Raw genomic sequence first — 17051 nt, 5'->3', positions numbered from 1 at the left:
ATTATAACGACTTATTCTTCGCGTTATCTCAACATAACGAAAGTTGTTTTCTCATTATAACGACTTAATCTTCGCATTATCTTGACATAACGAAAGTTGTTTTCTAATTATAATGACTTAATTTTCTCGTTATCTCAACATAACGAAAGTTTTTTTCTCATTATAATGACTTAATCTTCGCGTTGCAGGAAGCAAAGGTTTGAACTTTGAAGTGTTCGTGTGATCGAGAACTGCTGGCGTGATGATGTCACCCTCGCGCGACGGTAGAACATGCCGGAGATACTATGGCAACGCTGTTAAAAACAGAAATATTAACATTAATAACTTGTCGTTTGCTCTCAGCAAATAAAAACAACAACAACAAAAAAATGCTCAAAACTGTAAAAATTATAGAAGCTGAAAATCGAAGCTGAGAAACGCTACAGAGAGTGAGGGGCGTGGCTAAGTGCGCGGGTGATTGAGGTAGGCGGTGCTTACACGACGGCGTCAGATGATCGACAGGTATTTGCTCCGCCCCTGTTCAGTTCATGCACCACAGTAAAACAGTAAAGAACTCAAGTACATTACTAATAAAGCTTAGGATGTATAGACGAGCAGATGAGCCCAGAATACGCACGCAACGCATTTAATTTTATTTTTAATTAAATAAAAACTCAGTCTTATACCTTTGCATTAAGGTATTTAAAATTAAAAGCGCTGCGTTCGTTTCTTGCTTGTCTATACATGCTTTATTAAAAATGTGTTTACTGCGTTTAGTCTTTTAAAAAAAACTATTTAATGCATTAAGCCATGTGAAGTGTTTTTCTTCTTATTTTTTTATTTAATTAAATTTTTATTTATTTTATTTTTTCAGTTCCATCACATTCAAATTAAGGGAAAAAGGCAGATATAAGGCAACGTCATACAGTTTAAAGCATGTAAAACAGAACAACAAAAACATAAAATGAACATAAAAATATTTTTTAAAAAAGATAAAAAAAATGCTCTATAATATTTGGGCAGTTACATACATTTGAAAAGCTTAAGAATGTTTATTTTTATTAGTTTTTTTTATTGTTTCGTAATCTCATATTAGAAAGGGTTTCAAAATTTAGGCTACTTGCAGATCAGTGTTACAAAAGGTAATATATGATGGTTTCTTTTGAGTTATTTTTGTTTTATGAGTAGCCTATAAAACTTTGCTAAAATAATTAAAAGATTAATAATTGTTTTTTAGAAAAATATGGGTTTTGAAAAACATGAAGCATTTTAGGCGAATTCACAGAAAACTTTAACTTTTTTCTTCATTAAGGGCAGAAATGGTAAGTGTTATGAGCACCAAATAAATAACATCAGTGGAAATGAACATATAAAATGAATGAGCACACAAAAAAGTAAGGTCACAAATTATAAATTACATAAAACATTTTATTAACTTGGAAATAACTGACCATAATTGGCTGAAAAGATGAAAGGAACAATAGTTTGTGATTTCTGTGATTTCTCATGTGACCAAAGAGGGGCGCTTTCACTCCTCTAGTGTTCTATTATATGAATCATACTTATGTAAGCTGTAATTTTTTCCCAAACCACACCTTTTAGTTTACCGTAAACATGATCCTACGATCTTATAAATTCATCAGCATTGACCTCAAACAGCAGAAACAGCGCTTTAGGAGATTTGATCTGAGCTCTTTGCAAAAGAAAAGATAAAGCAGGTAAGATGTAATACTGTCTGTTTTATTTTGAATGATGCCTAATAATATATAAATAACAAATATATAATAACAAATATTACATAGACTAAATAAAAAGAAGAAAATCCACCAACCAGCTGATATATTTGCAGAATTAATCGATTCAAAAATGAAAGTAGTTCGGTTTTACTTAGACTCTTTTTGTTTGTTTCGTTATGCATATTATCAAAGATGTTAGGATTGATTGTGGCATTGTTTAGGACGTAACAGCAGACAGCAGACAACAGACATTTAATTGATTGATCAAAAGTATTGGGATTATATGGACAATTTAGTGGCTGATATTGTTAGGAACATGTCATATCATCTCTAAACTAAACTCTACAGCCTTGAAAATCATTACAAGTGATGTCTGACTAACTATAGTTCTCTCCTTAAATATGAAGAGATTCAACAACAGATTCATGAGTTACTCCAAATTTTACAGTCTATATAGAGTGATCGTCAATGTAAAAAGAGCAAACAGGAGAAGCGTTGAACACAAAACACATACACATATATTTAATTTTTTGATCAAAATTATGGCTAGGAACAATTTAGTAGTTGCTGGATATTGATGTAATCTCAACTAAATTCTACACCCCTTGCCTATTATTCACTTCGTTCTCTTTATTTTTAAATTCTTTATAATATTTACCTCTTTGGTCTTGTCCTATGATTTTAAATATTCTTTTTTTATACTCTTTCATGCATCTAGACACGTTAGTGCATGGGAAAATGTCCAAACATCAAGAAAAGAATCAAACGGGTGAGTATATTTGCATATATAAATATATTAGTATATTTGTCAAATATGGACTAAGCGAACCTTTGGTTTAAAAATTTAATGTAAAAATTTAATCCAATAGTTGGGTTAGTCCATATTTGACCCAAAGTTGGACTGTATTATTTCTGGTAAACTTCCAGGTCTTAATTTTATGTATTTATTTATTTATTTTACTTTAATTTTCTCATTTTGTCTCAGAGTTAAGAGCAGTTTTGATCGGAAGGCAATACTCTGGGAAAACATCGGTGATCAACACTATATTGGAAACCAGTGAAACAGAAGCTGAAGGAGATGAGGATGTGAAGAGAGAGGGGTTTATTGATGGCAGGAGAATCAGTCTTGTTGAAATGCCTGGCTGGTGGAATACCTTCAATCTGAATGATTTATCCAATATCTCCAAACAGCAGCTGTTCCGCAGGATTTCCATGATTTCACCCGGACCTCACGCAGTTCTGATTGTGATTCGGGCTGATTCTGCATTTACTGACGCTGACGGGAGGTTTCTGGAGGACTATGTGGAGCTGCTGGGTCCCAATGTCTGGACTCACACCCTCGTCATCTTCACAAGAGGAGATTTAATTAAACCCAAACACATAGAGCAGCGCATTCAGGAGGAGGGCTCAGCTCTCAAGAGGCTTATTGAAAAATGTGAACATAAATATCATGTTTTTAATAACTCAAATCACCACGATCAAACCCAAGTTAAAGAGCTGTTCAAGAAAATTGAAGGAATTATCAAGAACAGTAACAGCAAGCACTTTAACATTGACCTGGAAGTAGTAAATAAAGTCAATGAGCAGTGGGAGGAAATTCAGACAAGAGCAAATTCTAGAAAATCCAGAGTACAGAAGGAACGGTCAAAAGTTCAAGAAAAAGGTAAGATGAAGGTGCAGTTATGGTAGGGGTGTGCGATATGATGATAAACAAGTTATCTTTCACATTAGATTGCCCTAATACTGTCGGAAACACACAGGGTTTACATATAAATACAGGTGGTTATGTCTAAACTGAAACTGACCAGTTGAGAGCAAAAGGATATGGGCCTTTTAAGTGACAGCAGTCTAATAGTAATAAACATGCTGCCGCTTGAAATTTTAAAGAATAGTTAACCTAAAAATTTATAATCTGTCATTATTTACTCAATCTCATGTTGTCCAAAACCTTTATTAATTTCTTTCTTGTGCTGAACACAAAAGAAGATATTTTAAAGAATGTGGGTAACCAAATAGTTGCTGGTCTTCACTGACTTTGATAGTAGGAGAAAAAATAAAAATGCTGTGAAAGTCACCGGGGATGAGCAGCTGTTTGGTAACCCTCGTTCCCTGAAGGAGGGAATGGAGACATCATGTCGGTGACCTATGAATTGGGATATCGCTTCAATAGACCAGTCCACTTCGAGTGTAGACTAAACGAGCCAATGCACATTGGCATGCAGTTATTGCATCTATCTGCCGCTAACCACAGTGTGAGTATAAGAAAGCAGCAGGTGCAATACATACCAGGTTCTCACTGAGGGGCTTAGCCAGTGAGCCAGCCGCTCAGCAGCGGTACAGCAACCGTGGCAACGGGATGTGACATGACGAACGCAACGAGGGTAACCATATGTAACTGAGATGTTCCGTTTCAGTCGGTCACTCTTGATGCCAGAGATTGAAACAAGTATTTCCACTCACCACTGTCAAAACACTACCTCACTGGGTGAGATTGGATAACACTGGGAAAACGTACCCATTCCACTCGGAACAGGGACGCTGCAGAAGCCCCATCCTTCCTGAAGGAGTTTTCGGGAGCAAATACACATAAAGCATCCTTTTAGGTGTATATGGATAAATCTGAGGTGATTAAAACACTCTTTGGAAGGCTATACCATGGACTATAGGCATACGAGTACCGCTTAGGTCTCAATATGGAATCCAGCCTTCCACGATTCTCATGGATTCATCATGAATTCCTGGCGCTTCTGTTTCCGTTGAGTTCAGCTGCCTAGGATGATGGAGGATCTCAACAGGGTCTACAGTACGGACACTCTGGAGCAGTTTTAGCAAGCCATCACTAACGTGTTAGGGGTCGCCCAGCCCACAGCTCTACAAATATCTGCCAGCGAGGCGCCACAAGCCTGCGCCCAGGAGGATGAAACTCTTCCAGTTGAGTGAGCTCACAACCTGAATGGGCAGAGCACACCCAGTGCCTGATAAGCCAGGGTTATGCCATCCACAATCAAGTGGGCCATCCTCTGCTTAGACACTTCTGCCAGCCTTCGTAACAGAAAAAGAAATGGCCTGTGGACCTAAAGCTTTGTGTCTGGTCTACGTAGCATCTTAGACCTTAGATAGGACAGAGCAAAGACAGGGCTGGTTCTGCCTCCTCCAAGGGCAGCGCTTGCAGGTTCACCACATGGTCTTTGAAGGGTGTAGTGGGAACCTTGGGCACATAACCGTGCCGGGGCCTCAGGATTACCTGGGAGTCAGCCGGCCCAAACTCTAGGCAAAAATCGTTGACCAAAAATGCGTGCAGGTCCCCTACCCTCTTGATGGAGGCCAGTGCAAGTAGGATCAGAGTTTTCAATTAAATAAACTTTAACTCAACTGAATGCAAGGGCTCAAATAGGCCCTAATATAGTGATTTTCAGAACTAGAGACAGGTCCCTGGAGGGTATAGAGGGGGGCCGGGAAGGATTTAACCTCCTGGCCCCTCTAAGGAACCTGATGACAAGGTCATGCTAACCTAAAGACTTCCCATTCATGGGTTCATGGTATGCAGCTGGACTTTGAGGGTGGAGGGAGACAGCCTTCGCTCCAGCGCTAGCTGCAGAAAGAAAAGCACAACTGCAATCGGGCATCTTCGGGGATCTGCTCAGTGTGAAGAACACCACTCGTCGAACAGGTTCCACTTCAATTGGGTGTCTCATAGATGGTGCTCTTGCCAAAGTGATGGTGTTCACTAACTCCTGGGGTAGGTTACCTAGAACCTCCACCAAGTGCTTACAAAGTGACCTCGAAACCTTCCAACTCCAAAGAAGGAGGTGGCGGGCAAGTTGTGACATGCAACGGGAGTGCAGACCACCTTGTCCGTTGATGTACGCAACGGTTGCTGTGTTGTCCCTTCGGACTAGCATGAGCTTGCCTCATAAGCAACTTTTGAGATGATTCAATGCAAGGAGCATTGTTAACAACTCTAGGCAATTGATGTGCTAATGCAGCTGCGTGCCTGTCCAAACCCCTGAGACTGCATGCCCATTGTACATGGCCCCCCAGCCGGTGGTGGAGGAATCCATGTAAACCACAGTTTGCTTGGAGATCTGCTCTGGGGCAACCCTGCCCAGAGGAATGCAAGATCTGACCACGGGTGAGGGTTTGGCAACAGGCAGGTGTAACTTGGATTCGATGAGTGTATCACACTGTATATCACAGTGCCATCCGCTTTGTTACCAATGCTCCATATAACACCCACCATCGCAACCTTTACAGTCAAATCAGATGGCCTTCTTTACACACCCGGCATCAAACACACACGGCATCAAACACACTTCAATACCACGACTTAGGTGCCCTTGAGCAAGGCATCGAACCCCCAACTGCTCCCCGGGCGCTGCAGCATAAATGGCTGCCCACTGCTCCGGGTGTGTGCTCACAGTGTGTGTGTGTGTTCACTGCTCTGTGTGTGTGCATTTTCGGATGGGTTAAATGCAGAGCACAAATTCTGAGTATGGGTCACCATACTTGGCTGAATGTCACTTCACTTCACTTCACTAGTATCATCTAATTTTAAATGTCTACTGGGCAAAACCCCTCTTTACTTAAGATCATTAATCTCCAGAGCAACACCTGTGCTAAATCTGCGCTCAAGTATATCACTTTAACTGCCACTAAAGCCAGCACCTCTTTCAGCCTCCTTTCCTTACAGTTCTATGCTGCTAATGATTGGAACATACTACAAAAATCCCTGAAGCTTGAATCTATTGTTCTGTTCTCCACCTTAAAAGCACTACTATCGAATCTACTGTCTGACCGTTGTACATGCTAATCAGATCCACTCTTTTATGCCATTTAACAAATTTTTGCACAATCCCTCTCCCACAGCCCTAGTCATTTTGCCACCCACTATAGTGTTTATTTATGCATAGACCCTATTTTTTTTTAACAAACATCTACCTTCATATATTGACATCTGTTGCACTATTTGTACAAATTCCTAACTGTTTGATCTGATGACCTGCACATTGTATTTTTGTCTTATGTTTTTTTTTGTGTACTTCTTTGTTTTGTAATTACATGTGTAATTTTATGTTCTCTGTACCTCAATGCTTTTATCTTGGACAGGTCGTCGTTGCAAATGAGAAACTGTTTCACCTGGTTAAATAAAGGTTAAATTAAAAAATACAAAAATTGTCCTGCCCTTGAACGTATGCAAGCAGGCTAGCACAGAGAAAAGAGAACCCCTGCATTGGGGAGAGTTTGCTCTTTTCCCAGTTGACCTGAAGGGCCAACAAGCTGAGATGCAGCAGCACCAGGTCCCTGTGCTCGCACAACAGATCTCAAGACTGTGCTTGAATGTAAACACCCTGCTCTCTTAGTGGAACAAGAGCCACCTCCGTGACTTTCGTGAAGACACGGGGAGACAGGGACAGCCCGAATGGCAGGACCTTGTACTGATATGCCCGTCCTTCGAATGCAAACAGCAGAAAAGGTCTGTGGCACGAAAGGATCAACACATGAAAGTATGCATCCTTCAGGTCAATCATTGCAAACCAATCTCGGGGACAGACTAAGATGCGTTTCTGCATCAACATCTTTAACGGTAGCCGATGAAGGGCCCAGTTCAAAACTCACAGATCCAAGATTGGCCGTAACCCACTGCCTTTCTTGGGTATAATGAGGTAAGGGCTGTAGGCTGGCTCTATCACGTCCTTCACCAGTAAGACTGCGATCTCTGCACACAGAACAGGGGCATCGGCTGCTTTCACTGTAGTGAAGTGGATACCGCTGCACTTTGTGGGAAACCGGGCAAACTGAATCGCATAGCTGAGGCTGATGGTCCGCAGAAGCGAGACGGGCTGGGTAGCGCTGACCAGGCACTTATAAAATGTACAAGCGGGACTAGCGGAACCACAGCCGTACCCGCAGTGGGGCAGTGAGGTGGAACACAGGGACCCAACTCAGGCAGCTTATGAGCAGGCCAGAGTATGGTGTGAGTGTGTGGTGAAGTGCTCACATGGTTCCATGGGTTGGCAGAGGGTGCATGAGTAGGTCCTTTGTTGACGCTCTCAAACCACCTGCTGCTGCAATCTGGTGAAGGAGGAGGATGAGTGAGGTCCGGTGCTTGTCCGTCCACAACTTTCCGTGCCCTCTTGGGAACCAGAGATAAAGGAAACTGCTCTTTTGTCAAGTATTTGGGTACCCGGAAAAAAGAAACAAAAGATTCTCCATCCGGCCCTCCTTTTTGGGGAAGAAATGGTGCGTTTACCATCTCCCGAAGAGCAGATCCCTCCATCTCTGGGTCACCTGTCTCAGGGACTCTTGCTCTTCTGTTTGCCATCAAGTTTGGCAGTGGCCTGGACAGGTGGGGTGTCCCGCCCATGCCTGGCTCCATGATGCTGCTTTGCTGGAGGATGCTGTGGCGCAGGGGCGGGGGCCTGGGCAGGATGTGTCGGATTACCTCAGTAGGCAGCTGGGCAGCCAAGAACTGGTGGAAAAAAGCTCTCGACCGCATCACCGAAGAGGCCGGTCTGGGACACAGGGGCATTGAGGAAGCGAACTTTGTCTGTGTCCCTCTTGTCTGCCAGACACAGCCAGAGATGGCGCTCCTGGACCACAAGTGTGGACTTTGCACAACTCAGAGAACTCATGGTGACCTTTGTTGCTCGGAGCGTGAGGTCAGTGGCATTACAGAGTTATTTTCAGAACTTCTGGATTGTGCTCACCCTTGCACAGGTCCTTCAATGCCTTGGCCTGGTGCACTTGCAGTAATGGGAAGTAAGTACTGGGTCTCCACGCCAGGAGGAGGTGGACTTAGGATGCAATTGCATTGCTACCACCTGCTCCACTGGCGGGATCACCAAATACTACTTTGCTACACCATCATCGAGGGTGGTGTGGGAGGAGAAGCCCACCGGCCAGTTTTTGTCAGTCCACGATTTGGTAAGCTCATCATGCTCCGGGAAGAATGGCAATGGGGCGGGGTGCTGAGAACCAGTGCGAGCCACCCCAAGAAACCAATCCAGCCTCGAGGTCTCAAAACATGGTGGAGGTTTCCACTCAAGCCCTACCCTCTCGGCGGTCCTGGAAAGCATAGCTGCTGTCTCCAGATCTGATTCAGGATTTGCCACCAGCCAGGAGGGCGTAAGCATGGCTGAATCTTCATCTGACAGCTCTCCCTCCGATGCTGAGATGAACATCTGATCAGGGGAGGTCCACTGGATACCGCTGGTGCGCTCTTTGAAGAGGGCTCAGCACATTCAATGGCTCACCACAATGGATCGGAGGAGCAAGAGCAATGATTGTCCACAGAGGGTTGGTTCCCTGCGAGGCTTGCCACCACTGTAATCCTCAAACCTCCCGCGCTACTGCCAGAAGTGGTTCTCGTCTGTCCGCCAGAATGAGCCCCAGATCGCAGCAGAGGCAACGGGAGTATGCCGCCCTGAAGGTAGCGGAGCCAGGTTTGCACCCGTTGCCAGTAACGGCTGCACCCAGAAATGCAATCCTTATAAGGAAGAACCGTCATCTTTATAAAGACGCACTTGTGGAGCTCTTTAGTAAATGCTCTTTTAGTGCTGAGGTGCACAGGGGAGATGGGCGTTTACAACCCACTAGACACTGGAAAGACCGCTACTGAAGTGCCGTCTCGCCAACACAGGAAGGTTCTTAGAGCGTGCAGGAACTTGTAGCTCACAGCGGACACCGTTGAGCAGAAGAAAAATGTTGCTCGGCTCCAAAGCAAAATTCATTTTACCTGCTGCCTTCTTATACTCATGCTGTGATCAGTGGCAGTTGGAGGCAATAATTGCATGCCAATGTGCATTGGCTCTATCGAAGCGATATCCCAATTCGTCAGTCACCAACGTGACGTTGAGAGTGACCGACTGAAGGGGAACATCTGTATTGCAGATGAGCAAACACTGTAAAAATTAAGTCATGCAGACTTCAAATGCAGATGTGTGCTTTCAGGGTACTTTAATTATTTACCTATTTTAAATAATAATAAAAAATCCCCTACTCCAAAAATTGGCCCAATGTTAAAGAACTGTCTTTGAATACTAGGGGTAAACAGGCCCATAGATGAAGTTTCTTTAGTTTTGTATCACAACTGTCCTTTCATTTCAGCGTATGTGCGTCGTCTTGAGGAGATCAGAGTTGTTTTGCTGGGATGGGTTCTTGGTGGAAAGAGCTCAGCTGGAAACACCATCTTGAACCGGGATGAATTTGCCATAGGAGGAAAAACCGGAGAGGGTAAGAGAGGCTTTGGAGATGTAGATGGAAGGAAGATGACAGTTTTGGATACTCCAGGCTGGTGGAAGTACTTTGCATCGGAACTCAACCCAGATTTCATTAGATCTGCGATCTTTGGAAGCGTTTCAGAGTGTAAGAAGTTCCCTCATTCCATGCTGCTCGTGATCCCAGCAGATACATCATTTCAGGAAGAACAAAAGAGGATCACTGAGCAAAATATGTCTATCCTTGGAGATGACGTCTGGAAACACACTATAGTTCTGTTCACCTGGGGTGACAGATTTAAAGACATCTCAGTCGAGCAGCACATTGAGAGTGAAGGTGAAGCTCTTCAGTGGCTGATTGAGAAATGCAGGAACAGATATCACGTCTTTGACAACACAGACAAGAAGAATCGAGATCAAGTCACAGAGCTGCTGCAGAAGATTGATGAGATGGCAGCAGAAAACAGTCTGTTTCGGCTCAACAGGAGGAAAAACTATGATGAGAAAACCTGTCAGAAAACTGAAAAACAGGAGGATCTGAACATGGAGATCAGACTGAAGGATGTCTGTCAGTATCTGGATGAAGGGTTTAAGAGAAAAACTGAAGAGATAAGAAGGAAGATAGAAAAGTTGTGCATGGATATCATGGAAGAATGTCTAAACTGGGATGAGTGTGGCAGTATGAGTGATCCTCTTCACTGTAAGTTTTCACTCACTTTCATGTTCTCTCATTTGTAAAGATTAAAATGTTCAACGTTATGTTTAATTTGTAGTTCAGAATAAACCTCCTCATGCCCTAAAAGAAGTCATTATTCAACCTCAGAAAGACAGCAGTAAGTAAGATTTTTTAAACTGTTTTAAAATAATAATAATTCTTGTCAGTTCGAAAAAAAAAACATTAAAACTAAAAGTGGATATTCAGGATTTCCATCAGTTTGTGGTGAGAATTATTCTGTGGTGTGAGCAGTGATGACATCTCTTTCAGTTCCTGAGCCGATTACAGCACTTCTGCAGAGAGAGTTCAGCAGATGGGAAAGTATAATCATAGATGGTGTTCAGGAAAGTTTGCAAGACATAAAATCATCATTTGGTAAGTCATTCTAATGGAGCAGATGAAGTTGTGTTTGTGTTCCACAGAGAAATCTTTGAAGCATTGTCCAAATTTAACATAATAGTTTGCACATCTAAAATGCATCTTTGTTCTGAACTCACATGAATATTTTAATGTCATATTTTCAGAGCTCTCTCAGGCTGAGAAGAGGCAAATGTCAATGCATGCTGTTGACAGATTGTTACAAAATTACAACCATTATGTTATACATACTATTGATAAAATACAAGCTCCAGAATCAAGGATCAGGACAAAGAGACTGAAGACATGATGACACTGTACAGTAGAGTTTGTGCCGTCAAATGTTGTATAAATGCAATATCACACTCATAGCCTTGAGATATCACTCTATATCAGCATGGCTGATTAACTGCGACCTTGTGTTTACGGCTAAACTGATATAGAGTGATATCCACAACTATGAGTGTGATATTGTTCCTATATTCACATTTAAATAAAATGTGTACACAGTGGTTTTAAATCTGATGCACCTCCTATTGAATTCTATGTATACTCTGTCTATTTTGTTGATGCATGTTTATATATTTGTTTTTCTTGCAGGTTCTTTACTAAGAATAATTCTGTAAACCGCATCATGTGCCGATAGGTTGCATACATCCACCCTTTGTGTGTGATTATAATGCTTTTGCTGTATTAATGTGCTGATACTACAGTAGTTACCTGTTTTGACTTTTAGACTTTTTGGATTGATAAATGCACTTAATTTAAAGGCACATGTTTTCGACATGCAAACCTTTTAGTAAACTACAGCCTTATAGTGATCAAAAGAGCAGCTATTCAGATTTTCTATTCTATTCGTTTCTGTATTTTCATTTCATTCTACTGTTAGTGATGTTCCTCTGAAGGAGTATTGTTTTTTATGAATATTTTCTCTTGAATTCCAAAAATAAAGACTCAGCTGTTATGAATCTGATTCTGCTCATTTATTTCTACTTAACCGCAAGTAATGTATAAGTATAAATTCTGGTCTGTATATGGAAAAACACACAAGGATGCTGGATTTATATTGTTATGTGGAACTGTTGACAGGAGGAACAAAAGAGAGAAATTGCTTTAATGTGTGGCTGCTTTTACGGTTAAGAAAATTGGAAAGATATGCATTATTTGCATCGGATTCAAATTTTTCACACAAATTCAGTACATTGAAAGACGACATTAATACGACACTATCGCTAATAGACAATATACCTGCTTTTCTTTGTTAATATGTGATTCTTCATCAGTGTTAAGAAGCTTTTTATTAATATTTTTTTTGTCTTCATGAGTAGTTTTTCATCTTTTTTTAAAATCTGAACTGAAGTGATGTACAGTAAAGTCGTCCTGGTGCAATATGAGGTTCAGTGATTTGGTCAAGAACATAAAAGTGAAAGAGAAACTCAAACATTATAGTCAGATTCACTCTACAGGTTTGCAACATTATTGTGTCAACAAACTCAGGCCAGCATTTTTAAATGGACCATGAAGAGCAACTCGGTCCTTCAAGCTGATCAAATGTAGAGGCGACTCAGTCAGTATACCAGAAAGACAAACTGAAAAGGAAAACCATCTTCATCTAAGTTCTAAACCTTAGTTTTATAATGTTTTAATGTTGTTTTAGTTGTTGTAATATCTTTATTTGTCCCTTTACAGGCCATTTATGCAGTATCAGACATCACCAACATACAAATTTATAAAAAAACAACACCACAATAATCAACCATAAACAACCTCGAGCATTTACAGAACAGTACACAGTTCTTCGTACACTATTTAAAAAACCAGTGTACACCTTTATGTTTCAGATAAGTATTTACACTCAAGACTGCATATGAAACAATAGACCCAGAAGCTTTCACAGTCCTCCACTTGGGCGCTCTGCATCACCTGCCTGAGGGGAGCAGATCCAAATCTAAATACAAAGTGTGGGATGAATCACCCAAGATAGACAAAGACTTCCTGAGAACTTTCCTCTCACACAGAGCAGGCAAACCCAGCTGTACTCAGCCTGTGAACTTTGACCCTAAATTAACAATGCTCTGCAGCTGGGATCTACTTTTAACATTGAATCCATAAAACCAACAGATCATAGCAATAGCAAAAGTTAAAATAGTTTCAATAAAAAGATCTATAAAACAAATCTGGGGACTCTGAAGCCTACAAACAGTCTAGATATGATGTTCGCAAAAGCATTAAATCTGCCAAAGCATCCCACAGTCATAAACTGGAGACTTACTTTACTACTCATGACCCAAGGAAATTGTGGCAAGGCCTAGCTCACACAACAGACTACAAAAGCCAGACATCTGCAAACATCTCTGCATCTCTGTCTGATGAGCTCAACATCTTCTATGCACGTTTTGAAGCCCTGAACACAGAGCCCTGGACAACACTGGAAGTGACTCCTGAGGAGGGGGAACGGGCGCTGACGCTAACCCCCACACAGGTTTATAAGTCACTGAGTAAAGTAAACTCACACAAGGCAGCAGGTCAGCATTCATTTTCAGCATTCAAAGTGTTGTACCAGCCTCCCTGGACCCATTACAGTTTGCTTACAGGACTAATAGATCAACAGAGGATGACATTTCATTTGCCCTTCACAAAATCCTAACTCACCTGGAAAATAAAGACAGCTATGCAAGACTGCTTTCATTGATTACAGTTCAGCATTCAATACTATCATCCCCTCAAAACTCATGAACAAGTTATTTAACCTGGGTCTGTCTTCTGCTCTGTGTAACTGGATACTGAGCTTCCTCACCAGTAGACCTCAACATGTTCGTCTCAGAAAACACTCCTCCATCACCATCATAATGAACACAGGCACACCCCAGGGCTGTGTACTCAGCCCGATGCTGTACACTCTTTTCACTCCTGACTGTGTTGCTAGCCATCCTAACAACATCATCATAACATTTGCAGATGACACCACAGTCATTGGCCTGATCACTAACAATGATGAGAGCGCATACAGGAAAGAAGTGTCTGAACTGGTCACATGGTGCGAGGCTAACAATCTCACACTGAACAACAGAAAGACCAAGGAGATGATTGTGGACATGAGGAGGAGTGAGCGTATCGGTTGAGAAAGACTGATCTTTCCTCACTACAGGACATATACAAAAAAATGATCTGCAGATGGGCTTGCAACATCATCAAGGACACCAGCCATCCCATCCACAATTTCTTCCCCCTCATGAAGTCTGTCGGTACCGGAGCACTGCGGCCAGAACATCCAGACTCCAGAACAGTTTGTACCCCCAGGCCATTAGACTGATAAATAGTCAAAACCCATTACCACTTCCACCTGTATCATCAGGATAAACTCAGCCTGTTTAATGGCACTCTGCACTTTACCTGCTGGACCATCATAAACTCATAACACATCTGACTGACAATTTAAACACTAGTCTTAACAGTGACACCTTATCACCACACGACACTTTACAATTTGTCACTTTATTGCTACTTGCTACTTGCTACTTTCTTTCTTTCTTCTCTTTATTTTTTAAGCTCTTATTATTTATATTTTTACTTAGTTTATTGTATTTTCTATATTTGTACAGACTTTGTTTTGCGTGTGTAAGTCATATAAGTTCCCATTATACCCTGTCATTCTTGAGAGGAGTGAGCAAAGGAAGAATTTCATTGTACTGTAGTACATATGACAATAAAGATCTTGAATCTTGAACTACCTTCTCAACTTCTTTGCCCGAAATAATTACTTTAGATGGAGTATCAACAGAATTATACAATGTTATCATCATATCTTTAGTTTTGGAGACATTCATTTGTCGATTGTGAACTCTCACACCAATCCAAAAAATAATGATGTTAACTGATCAAAAGTCGTTCATTTGTCTGCCATTGGTCTTTTTAGGAAAGAGTACAATAATGGATTTTTTCCACACTGACGGTACTTTCTGTAATTTCAACGAGGTCTGAAAAATAAAAGGACTGATATCACAGAGCTGATGAACACAACTCCTCAGAACTCTCCACTCACTTTATCAGACCCAGGACTTTTATTTTGTTGGGTGGTTTGTATAACCCTCAAAACAGAGGCTTTATCAATCTGCAAATATTCCTCTGTTTCCAAACTAGAATAAAAATCCATACACGTTTCTTTAAAATCATGTGTATCAAATTGCCTAAAAATCATTGAATTAATTTGCTATCTCTCTCTTTTCTATCGAAGACTCAGTTTGAGTAATTCCAGTTAGTTCTTTATTGTTTGCACCAGCCACTGTCTTTATTCCTTTCCATGCTGACTGAATATTTCCCTTAATAAACTTCTCCTCCACCGATGCCTTATATTTCATTTTTGCCATCCTAATTTCTCGTTTTACTTCATTATTAACCTGACACCTTTCCAAATCAGAACCTTGATATAAAGTTTCTTCTCATTTAAAACATGTTTCAATGATTTTGTCACCCAGGGCTTATTATTTGAATACATTTTTACATTTTTCCTAGGTATCACAGACTCTTCACAAAAGTGCTGGAAATGTAAATCTCCCTCCAGAGAACATTTGTTAAAATCACCCGTAATAAAATGGGTGTCCACTGCCTTCTGATCATCAGACTTCAGGTGAATGTAAACCAATGAGATAAAAAGTTGCTGAACTTCTCTTGGCAAATAAAAAGGCCGGATAGATACAGTCAGTAGATCTATATCAGCGGTACCCACTTTCTCACGCACAATCACTGTTTTTGCCCATCGATTGTTCACGTACAGTAAAAAACCTGAGACGTTTTGTGATCTCATATTAGAAAGGGCTTCAAAATATAGACTACTTTAAGATCAGTGTTACAAAAGGTAATATATGATGCTTTCTTTTGAGTTATTTTTGTTTCATGAGTAGCCTATAAAACTTTGCTAAAATAATTAAAAGATTAATAATACAATTTAGTTTTTCAGAAAAATATGGGTTTTGAATAACGTTAAGTGTTTTAGGCGAATTCACAGAAAACTTTCACTTTTTCTTCATTAAGGGCAGAAATGTTCAGTGTTATGAACACCAAATAAATAACATCAGCGGAAATGAACATATAAAATGAATGAGCACACAAAAAAGTAAGGTCACAAATGATAAATTTGCATTTATTTAAAATATGCTAATTATACAATCACAAGGTCACAAACAATCATTTTTAGTCAGCTTTACTCATTATGTTGTTTTAATCATTGTGACTCTCTTCTTTTACTTTTCTGAACTATTTGTTTTTGTTGATGTTTTTTATAAATGTGTTTTTTGTTTTTGATGTTTTTTGTAATTTACACATAACTTACATTAAACCGTTTTTAATATATAATTTTCTCTCCTCAGAGCATCCAGTATAACTTACATGAGTTCTCTTAAAATCTCCAAGGGTTCACAGAGCAGCACGATGTAAGTATTTATTTATTTGACATTGAAATAACTGAAATGTTTTTCTGTTCTTTTTTTCTTTTATTATCTTCTGAGAAATCCTAGCCTTGCCGAACCTGTTACATGATGATCCTGCTGTGCTGGACTTTATATGATAAATGAGGTAAGTCTGAGTTTGTGCACGTGTGTATACATATATATAGTGTACACACACACATTACATACACTGTGTGTGTTATTGTAATAGACATTGTGCATTTAATTACTCCACAACCATTAATCAATTCACTAATATGACAAAAAATAGTCTTGAGCTTTGCTGACATCTGATGGACAAAGTTAGGTACTGCACCTAAACAAATCCTGAAAGCTCATTTTTGAAGATATCACTTTAAGATAAGTTTAACATGTTTTATAAAATGTGTTTGTATAAATATTTTGTCATAAACTAAAACCTCTATAAGATTTCTATTTCACTTTAACTTTTTTTCAACTCAACAATGAACTGCCAAGGTTGTTCCTTAAAATGAGGCCAAACTTATTTCTGTGCTCCAAAACTTCCAATTTTTAATGAAAGCTTTTTTTTGACTGACATTTTTGTCCTCTAAATACCTCCAAAAACAGCGACCAGAAATGTAAA

At 40.3% G+C, this 17051-nt stretch overlaps 2 protein-coding genes and 1 long non-coding RNA gene across 3 annotated transcripts in view; all 3 read left to right on the top strand.

Annotated features, from left to right (window-relative positions):
• The window catches only part of LOC132119127 (mitochondrial import receptor subunit TOM20 homolog B), a 412651-nt gene that overhangs the window by 53901 nt on the left and 341699 nt on the right, over positions 1-17051 (top strand). The gene's annotated exons all lie outside the window — the stretch shown is intronic.
• On the top strand, positions 2034-10772 carry LOC132119217 (GTPase IMAP family member 8-like). Its single transcript, XM_059529009.1, has 4 exons — positions 2034-2484; positions 2701-3378; positions 9822-10631; positions 10705-10772. Exons 1-4 carry the CDS (start codon positions 2391-2393, stop codon positions 10770-10772), a joined length of 1650 nt encoding a protein of 549 aa, XP_059384992.1. The 5' UTR covers positions 2034-2390.
• Positions 10824-11971, top strand: LOC132119738 (uncharacterized). Its single transcript, XR_009426178.1, has 2 exons — positions 10824-11021; positions 11171-11971. It is a non-coding gene; the product is annotated as an uncharacterized LOC132119738 (long non-coding RNA).

This window comes from Carassius carassius, chromosome 38 (assembly GCF_963082965.1).
Source record: "Carassius carassius chromosome 38, fCarCar2.1, whole genome shotgun sequence".
Lineage (NCBI taxonomy): Eukaryota > Metazoa > Chordata > Actinopteri > Cypriniformes > Cyprinidae > Carassius > Carassius carassius.
Note: the sequence above shows the minus strand (reverse complement) of the source record. Positions and strands in the feature narration are given on the sequence as shown.

Bases quoted from the DNA above. Each gene is read 5' to 3' on its own strand.
- LOC132119217 (XM_059529009.1), top strand. From the start codon at position 2,391: ATGATTTTAAATATTCTTTTTTTATACTCTTTCATGCATCTAGACACG. The intron at 2,485-2,700 runs GTGAGTATATTT...ATTTTGTCTCAG, and splicing joins TCAAGAAAAGAATCAAACGG to AGTTAAGAGCAGTTTTGATC. The intron at 10,632-10,704 runs GTAAGTTTTCAC...TTTAATTTGTAG, and splicing joins TATGAGTGATCCTCTTCACT to TTCAGAATAAACCTCCTCAT.